The sequence below is a fragment of the Panicum virgatum genome, chromosome 7K (assembly GCF_016808335.1).
Source record: "Panicum virgatum strain AP13 chromosome 7K, P.virgatum_v5, whole genome shotgun sequence".
NCBI lineage: Eukaryota > Viridiplantae > Streptophyta > Magnoliopsida > Poales > Poaceae > Panicum > Panicum virgatum.
The window spans coordinates 6,754,506-6,763,424 of NC_053142.1; the positions used below are offsets into that span (position 1 = coordinate 6,754,506).

Here is an 8,919-nt window from a genome sequence, read left to right on the forward strand (position 1 = left end):
TATTTTGGGAAAGATTGGCTATTGAAAATCCTATGCTTGTCCAAACACATTTACTTTTATGATTAATTTTTATGCCATGATTTATGACAAAATTGTCTATGAGACATTTTCTATGATTTATTAAATTTTTTGATGTGTTGTACATCCAACTATTCTCTTACAACTCAAGATCCAGAAAGTTGAATTGCTGATTTAAGAAGATATTTGGAACATTCAACTTTTGGGTCCAGTAGGATAGTGACATCCAAATGTTAGACGATGGTAAAATATTTTTCTTTCAAACAAGAGAGAAGTTAGCGAGAGGTAAATGATACGGCCCAAATATGGAAGCCACTTCAGAATAATATGCGTAAAGTTTACGAGAACTTCTCCAAGTCATACCATTTGCGAAGGAAGTGATACTATGCAACTACGTGGAATTTTTTTTCAAAAGAAACTTTATATCACTCTATTCGGCTAGTTGTAGCTGGTGGCTGTTGCTGATTTATTGTGAAAAAAAAAGTACTGCTGGCTGGCTGTGGCTGGTAGCTGGTGCTGGTTTGGTGTGAGAGAAAAACACCGTTGACTCGTTGCAACCAAACAGAGTCAATTGACTGACACTGAAGTTATGTCCTTTATGAAGTCAAGTTTGATCTTGAATTTGCATGTTCTGTACAGTCGCATCCTTTTACATGGATGCATGAGCTGGCGTAGTAGCTAAATGGAAAGTGAGCGTGGCTCTTGTGGGACAAGATGCAGAGTAGACTGCCTCACACGAAGTCACCAAACTTGACCGCTCAATTGGTCCGATGCAGAACAATAATATTTGGCCTGCACGCAAGGTTCGTCAGAATGCCCTTAATAGCTGGTATCTTCAAATTTTCTTCCCAAAGATTCGAGAGTATCTGGACTGGATAGATCATAGATGTAGTTAACACACATGTTGAAAGGATCAATCAGGTTTGTGAGATCCTCGCACACATCACCTGTGGCACCCGAGCAGATAAGAAGAGCCGGGCCACATCGATCAAACAAGCACGGGAGCAGAACGCACTCGTTGTCCCGCACGCGGCCGCCAGTCACAACCAACGCCGCCGCGACGCGCGTCGGCTGTCGCCATGTCGTCCACCTCGGCCCCATCTCCCGCCGCCGGCGCCGCCGCATACGACCACGTTGCCGAGCTCCGCGCGCTGGACGCGACCTTCGCGGGCGTGCGCGGCCTCGTCGCGTCCGGCGCCACGCGCGTCCCGCGCATCTTCCGCCGCGTCGCGGACCCCGAACAGCCGACACGGCGGCCCAGCGCTCCCGGCCAGCGGCCGCCTTGCATCCCGACGGTCGACCTCGCCGCGGCGGACCACGAGGCGGTGGTGGCGGCCGTGCGCCGCGCCGCGGCGGAGTGGGGGCTCTTCCTGGTAACGGGCCACGGCGTGCCGGGGGAGGTGGCCGCGGCGGCCCTGGGCGCCGCGCGTGCGTTCCACGACGCCGACGGCGGGGAGGGCAGCGAGAAGGCGCGGCTCTACACGCGGGACCTGGCCAAGGCGGTCAAGTACAACTGCAACTTCGACCTGTACGAGTCGTCGGTGGCCAACTGGCGCGACACGCTATACCTCCGCATCGCGCCCAACCCGCCAGCCGACGGCGAGATGCCGGAGAACTGCCGGTGAGCGCTCTTTGTCCGCTCACTATCTTGTTGGATAATTGCAGCATGTGGTATCATTTTTGCCGTAAATAAATAATTTAAAGTTCTTTTTTGAATTTTCACGGAAAGATCTGATAGATCTGTTCTATCGTTCACGGCTAGACAACACCGAGTGCATCACTAGCATAGTAATATACAACCTGTATTGGCAAGTGATAAGTTGCCTGATGAACACTACTTTGGCCCTGAGGAACTCTACTTTGTATATACATGATGACTTGCGTGCCCCCCCCCCCCCCCCCCCCCCCCAACCGCACCCTCTGAAAAAATAATGCAGACTTCTGAATTTATGGCAGAGCAAAGTCATAACATGCCTATCCTCACTCACTTTTGTCCAAATTCTGACTAAAGTGCATGCCGATACTGTGCCAAACTTGACTGGCCACATGCCGCCACTCTATCGTTGGCAGAGAACAGTTGCCTCCATTTCTTAATTTCTCTATTTCTTCCTATCTCTATCACACAACAAAAAAGAAAAGAAAAGAAAAGAAAAATCTCAGACCACAATCGAAGTAACTGTTTTCTGAGTGTAGTTCTGACTGGTATCAACTTAAGTACGAACTAACAAATTATCAGTTAATTTCTGTGGATACTAATTGGCAACAGATAAGGTGTCTAAGGACAATTACACTGTATGTAGCTCGACCTTCTTCTGTAGAAGCACTGAGTATCAATAATACATCACACGTCTGCTTTAGACTTTGTGAGGACACTGTTTATCTGTCTACATCGTGGACGGCAGAATATTCAGATAGGCATATCTATTTCCTTTGCTACTCCTGACTAAACATGGACTCAAATACTCGACAGCTATGATTGGTAAGCACAGAAGATAGTGGCAGACAGTAAACGCTATCTGCTGTTAATTTGTGTTGATTTTTCAGGGATGCGTTCTTTGACTATGCCAGGCACACTAAGCGCTTGCTGGACACGTTGTACGGGTTGCTGTCGGAGGCTCTCGGGCTTGTCCCGACCTACCTAGCTGACATGGAGTGCAACAAAGGGCAGATGATACTGTTCCACTACTACCCTCCATGCCCCGAGCCAGAGCTCGCCATCGGAACGACCCGGCATTCAGACTCCGGTTTCCTCACCGTCCTCCTTCAGGACGACACCGGCGGCCTGCAGGTCCTCCACGACGACCAGTGGATCGACGTCCCGCCGACGCCAGGAGCGTTCATAGTGAACATCGGCGATCTCATGCAGGTATATTATTGAGCTCCTGAGTCCTGACTGTAAATTAACAAATCAGGGAGCCTTGATCATCATAGTCGATTTCTTCATCATATCTTAATCATCGTATTCTCAGAACTGAGATTTTGTTGTGTGTATGCGCAGATGATGTCGAACGACAAGTTCATAAGCGCCGAGCACAGGGTGGTGGCCAAGAAGGCTGGACCAAGGGTCTCCATCGCGTGCTTCACCAGCCATTCAGATTCGACAAGAATGTATGGCCCCATCAAGGAGCTGCTGTCCGATGGAAACCCCCCGTTGTACAGGGAAACACTCGCCAAAGACTACATTACTCATTACTACGCGGTTGGCTTGGGTCGCAAAGCAGCTATTTACGATTTCCGGCTCTGAATTCAGAAAACAGTTCCACTTGCAATGTATGAATTAAGAAGGTATTGCCATTGAATTGTGTGATATACTCATACACTCATAAATTAGGAAGAACAAAGGAAATAGTGGAGCAATAAGAATGCTGAGGTAAACGAATTAAAATGGTGTCGTCGTCTTTGCCATCTTAAAAGATGGAATGTTATGATTTCTGACCTGTGGTGTTTCCAGCAAAATCTCTACTAAAAAGAGACTAAGGATGACAAAATTTGCAGTCGATCCCTGGTGCGACCCGTCGTCGCCCTCTTCATATCGTCCGTCGTCGGACGACTGTGATGAGCCAGTTTGAATTAGCGCCCCATCTACGGCCGACCGTGTTTTGTCCCCCTGATGCTGCCAACTGGTTTTCAAAAAACGCTATAATCACGTCGTGCACGCAGTGAAGTAAATCCTAAAACCCATACCCGGCATCTTTTCTTCATTTAGCACCCCGTCGCCACCACTGGCTTCTTTCGCTCACCGTGCTGGTCGCCGCACGTCGTGCGTCATCCTCCAGTGGCCGTCGAGGTCGTGCTCCGGCAGCCGTCGCGCGCATCCTCCTTCTCCGGCCGCCGTCGCGTGCGTTCTGCTCTGGATGCCGCCGCTGCTGGCTTCTTCGCCCACCGTGCCGGTCACCACACGTTGTACGTTCTCCTCCGACCGTCGTCGCGCGCTTCCTCCTCCTCCGGCCGCCGTCGCGCGCTTCCTCAGGACGCCGTCGCGCGTGTCCTCAAGGAGAAGCACGCCACGGTGACACGGGATTCGCCAACTCCCTGCCCGAGCTCGTCCGCAGCATCACCAAAACCTGCACTATCTCCAATCAGATCGGCTCCATAATATTGCACCTGCACCGGCTCCAATCAGACCGGGTCCATCCCCCTCAGGTACGTTTGTTAGTTTCCATTTTCCAATTTATTATCAGTTTTTTGGCTCAATGGCAAATTCCTAATCTATTTGTCAGGTTTCAGTCTACATATCAGAAAGTAGCAGCCCACTGATCTGTGTGACGATTTGGAGGCTTCAGATTTCTGCCTTACTCACTTATTTTGGAGGCTTCAGATTTCTGCCTTACTCACTTATCATTCCTTTTTTTTAATGAAATATAGTTTATTTGTTCCATGTTTCCATTGTGCTCATAGCCTATAGGATAAAGGCCGGCTTCAAATTATAAGTGTATGGCACTTGCATCACTTGGCAAAGGTTTAATAAATAAAGCACATCACAAACAAATATTGGAGGATCTATTATTATAAATTATTTCCTATATTTTTGGACAAACTTTTATATATACTCTAATATTATTGCAAGGTCCTAGTTGTTTGTTGTCGCATATATGAGACAAATATGCTATGTTTCTTTAAATTTATTTTCTAATTAGTGCAGAATTTTGGAAAGTGCAAGAGTGGTTTCTTTGAAATTATATAATTGTGTCAGTACTATGATGTTTGTAAAATTATTTTGGCTATTAGACATAAGCTTGTACTGTATGTGTTTTTCATGCATTTATTTCACGTTGGAAAATCGAGGTGGCCATAATACCCACTTTGATGAGGACCTACGCCTATGACACACAAACTCACTCTAGAGTCGGTCAACCTCTTCAATTTCTAGTTACTTAGTGTATTGGGTCCTTTTGACGTTAGAGCCGTTTTTTCACTTCCGGGTAGCAGAGCCTATCAATAGATGAAGCTGACTTCCGGGTGGCAGAGCCAACCTATGATAAAGCCCAGACCTTTTGTGATCCCGGATGAAAGAGCCAACCTTCCATGGATCACAACTTATACACTAAGTAACTATATTGATTAACTGGGAGACCAACACTTTCAAGAAACAACTCTTTATTGCAACACAGCGATACTACGGGCCTGTTTGGCAGGACTCCGGCTTCTTCTAAAATAGCTCCGGCTCCAACTCTTTTGGTGGAGCGACTTCTGTAGTGGAGCTGAAGCCGTTTTCTAAAATGTTTGGCAAAACAGCTCCTCCTGGTAACCTAAAGAAGAAAACGACCCATGAAACCATACACGAACTCCATCGCAAAAACCAGAACGAAGTTATTCGCAAAAACTAGAATGGAGTTATCTTTAAGATAGATTTCGAAAAGGCTTATGACAAGGTGAGGTGGGATTTTCTATTGCAAACGCTCCGGATGAAATAATTTTCACCTAAATGGATTGGGTGGACAAAGTCCTTCGTATCGAGAGGCAGCGTAGCGGTAAATGTAAACGATAAGGTGGGTCCTTTCTTCCAAACAAGAAAAGGACTTCGTCAAGGCGACCCACTATCACCTATTTTGTTTAATATAGTAGCCGACATGCTCACAATTTTTATCAACAGGGCCAAAGCAGACAATCAACTGGGAGAAGTTATACCATATCTAATTGAGGGGGTCTCTCTATCTTACATACTGACGATACAATCCTCTTTTTGGAACACAACCTGGAGTATGCTCAGAATCTGAGGACAATTATTTGTACCTTTGAACAGCTGTCGGGGTTGAAAATAAACTTCCATAAGAGCGAAATTTACTGCTTTGGGGAAGCTAAGAATATGGAAAATGAGTACATGGAGCTGTTTGGATGCAATATGGTATTTAGGAATCCCGGTTCATTATCGAAAGTTATCAAATAACGATTGGCTGAGGGTACAAGAGAGATTTGAAAAATGTCTTAGTAGTTGGAAAGGGAAAAATCTTTCAACTGGAGGCCATTTATCATTAATCAATTCGGTCCTTAGCAGCCACCCATGAACCCGATGTCCTTCTTTGAGATACCAAAGGGTGTTCGTAAAAAGTTGGACTATTTCCGTTCCAGATTCTTTTGGCAAAGCGATGAGCACAAGAAAAAATATCGCTTAGCAAAGTGGGATATCTTGTGTCAACCGAAAGAACAAGGAGGACAAGGGATACATAATCTTGAATTAAAGAATATAGTGCTGCTAAGCAAATGGCTGTATTGACTGTTGACAATGGAAGGTACTTGACAACAGATCATTAAAAATAAATGTCTAGAAAGTAAACCTATTGTCCAAGCCCAATGAAAGAGTGGTGATTCTCATTTCTGGGCTAGCGTGATGAAATTTAAAAACGACTTCCTAAAGTTCGGATCTTTCATTATCAAAGATGAGTCTCAAACAAGATTCTAGGAAAATGTATGGCTAGGAAACAGATCTCTATGTGAATAATATCCTCAGCTTTATAATATCGCTCGGAAAAAGCAAGACACGGTTGCTGATGTGCTCAACACACCTTTACCCAATATATCCTGGCATAGAGACTTAATTGGCAACAAACTTATGATGTGGAATAACTTTATTTCACATTTTGCAACTGTAGAACTAAGTCAAGAGGAGGAGGATGAGTTCCGATGGAAGTTAGACCGGTCAGGTATTTTTTCTGTAAAATCACATTACTTAGGTCTAATTAACCAGAATACTCCTAGCTTAAATAAGATTTTGTGAAAAATGAAATCCCTCTCAAGATAAAAATCTTTCTCTGGTACCTTGGAAGCATCTCCTTTTTCACCAGTCATTGTAACTGATGTAGATTGCTTCTTTCCCCAGCGGAGTCGCCAAAAATTATGTTGACGCTAATCTAGTCAACACACTAGTGCACTAGAACGCGTGGATCGCAACGATCAGTCACCAGCGAACTTCAGACGGCGACCGGTCAGACCGGTCGTGCCAGCCGGTCAGACCGGTTGGACGCAGAAAGTCCGTGAAACCTAGAACCTCGAGCTCGGGAGGGACCCCGTCGGAACTTGAATATCTAGGGTTGCCTTGAGATCGGCAGGCCACTCAAGGCGCCCTTAAGTCCGCGAAACCTAGAACCTCGAGCTCGGGAGGGATTCCGTCGGAGCTTGAAGAACTAGGGTTGCCTTGAGATCGGCAGGCCACTCAAGACGCCCTTGAACGCCGTAGAGACGAGCAAAGAACAGCAAAGAGGTTGGAAAAACTAAGGTTTGAGAGATTGAGTAAAGAGAATAATTTTTGGTTCGATTGTGGTTAGAAACCCTCAATTGGCCGCAACCTTTATATTTATAGGCCGGGAGGACATACCCCTTCCAATTTGGATTACAATTGGACTCTAAACACAAAACTCTAACCCTACTCGGATTACAGGCCCAGACCGGTCTGACTAGTTGGCCCAACCGGTCGGACCTGTCGGCCTCGGTTATTGCCAATTTTGGCATCCAACACCCGGTCTAGCCGTTCTCTAATTCTTCCTCCATTCCATGTAAAAGCATCACTAGAAAACCCGATATCCGCTAGCTCGCACTCCGCAGAGAGTCCTGGAATGCTTGTAACTATGATTGAGATCTTGCTCGCCCCCCTTCCTTCTCATAATGATATAAAATCTCATTGGAATCCCCAATCACCAACCATGGGAGTGACAAGTCGCCATGTAAAGACCGTAGTGCCTCCCACATCAAGTGCTTATTTTCCCACCTCGGTTCACCATAGATCCCAGTTAACCTCCACTCCTCCGTACCCCTAACCACCACATCTGTATAGTATTGTGACACACTTTGGCATTGAATGACAATGTCCTTCCTCCACAGCATGAGTAAACCTCCACTCCGGCCATCGCTCTCATTAATAATAAAATGATCACAAACCAACCTTCTTTTCATAATTTCTGCCTTTGCTGTTCCCATATGTGTTTCAGAAAAAAAACACGTATGGATTCTCTCGCTTCTGGATATCCAGAAGCGCATGAACTGCCCGGGCACTAGCAAGGCCCTAGCAGTTCCAAGCTAGAATTTTCGATATGCCCGACCACTCTTCTCGAAGGAGAGTGCCAATTTTGCATTGTTGTTTTGGTAAGATCTCTTCCTCATCTCCTCCGTTCCTCTTTAACCTCTTCTAATCCTACTGCTTGACCACTCTTCTCGAAGGAGAGTGCCAATTTTGCATTGTTGTTTTGGTAAGATCTCTTCCTCATCTCCTCCGTTCCTCTTTAACCTCTTCTAATCCTACTGCTTTACTGGACTTATAGCTCAAGCAGTCTGGGATGAGTGTTCCAGCATATTAACCTGTGTAGCTACCACGTTTGTTCCATCTACATCCCTTCTCCTATTAGACAGATCCCCATAACCGCCAGTGTGCCCTACTATAAAAAATGGCTCCGGCTTCTTGCTACATTTGCCTGGGAACCAAAAGGAGCAGCTAGAGCTGTGCTTGCCTAACTCCTCTGGCTCCGCGCTATAGGGCACTAGTGCCAGAGACGAAGCTGGGCCAAGCTGGGCGGAGCTACGTTGTGTCTGGGGGCAGGGTTTACGTTTTCGTTTTTGAAAAAAATTTCGGTGACCACCGGAAACGGTATACCGGCCGAAATTTCGTGGTTTTCCGGTAATTTCGATCGGAAAGAGTTTTCAAATTCAAAATTCCGAAATTTCGGTATACCGGCCGGTTTTTTCGGTGCATCTCGCCGGTTTTTTCGGTGCTTTTCACCGAAAAATGATGGAAACAGTTGGAAAATGATGGGGGAATTATGTATTTGTGAAAAGAAATTGAAAATTTTGGGGAGTTTGCCCTAATTATATCTATATTTATAGATTATAATACACAACATATAAGAAACTCCAGCACACAATGAGAAATACGAAAACGAACCACATAATTCATGTCTAAAGTGCACACGTACT

At 45.9% G+C, this 8,919-nt stretch overlaps 1 protein-coding gene across 2 annotated transcripts; it reads left to right on the forward strand.

Moving 5' to 3' along the window:
* Positions 1-834: 834 nt before the first annotated feature.
* LOC120639685 (1-aminocyclopropane-1-carboxylate oxidase homolog 1-like) lies at positions 835-3,403 on the forward strand. Of its 2 annotated transcripts, none has more exons than XM_039915563.1 (3): positions 835-1,639; positions 2,587-2,884; positions 3,017-3,403. In XM_039915563.1, exons 1-3 carry the CDS (start codon positions 1,098-1,100, stop codon positions 3,260-3,262), a joined length of 1,086 nt encoding a protein of 361 aa, XP_039771497.1. In that variant the 5' UTR covers positions 835-1,097; the 3' UTR covers positions 3,263-3,403. The 2 variants fall into 2 exon arrangements, with proteins under 2 accessions (XP_039771497.1, XP_039771496.1); XM_039915562.1 differs by having other exon boundaries at positions 839-1,639; positions 2,563-2,884.
* The last annotated feature ends 5,516 nt before the right edge of the window (positions 3,404-8,919 follow it).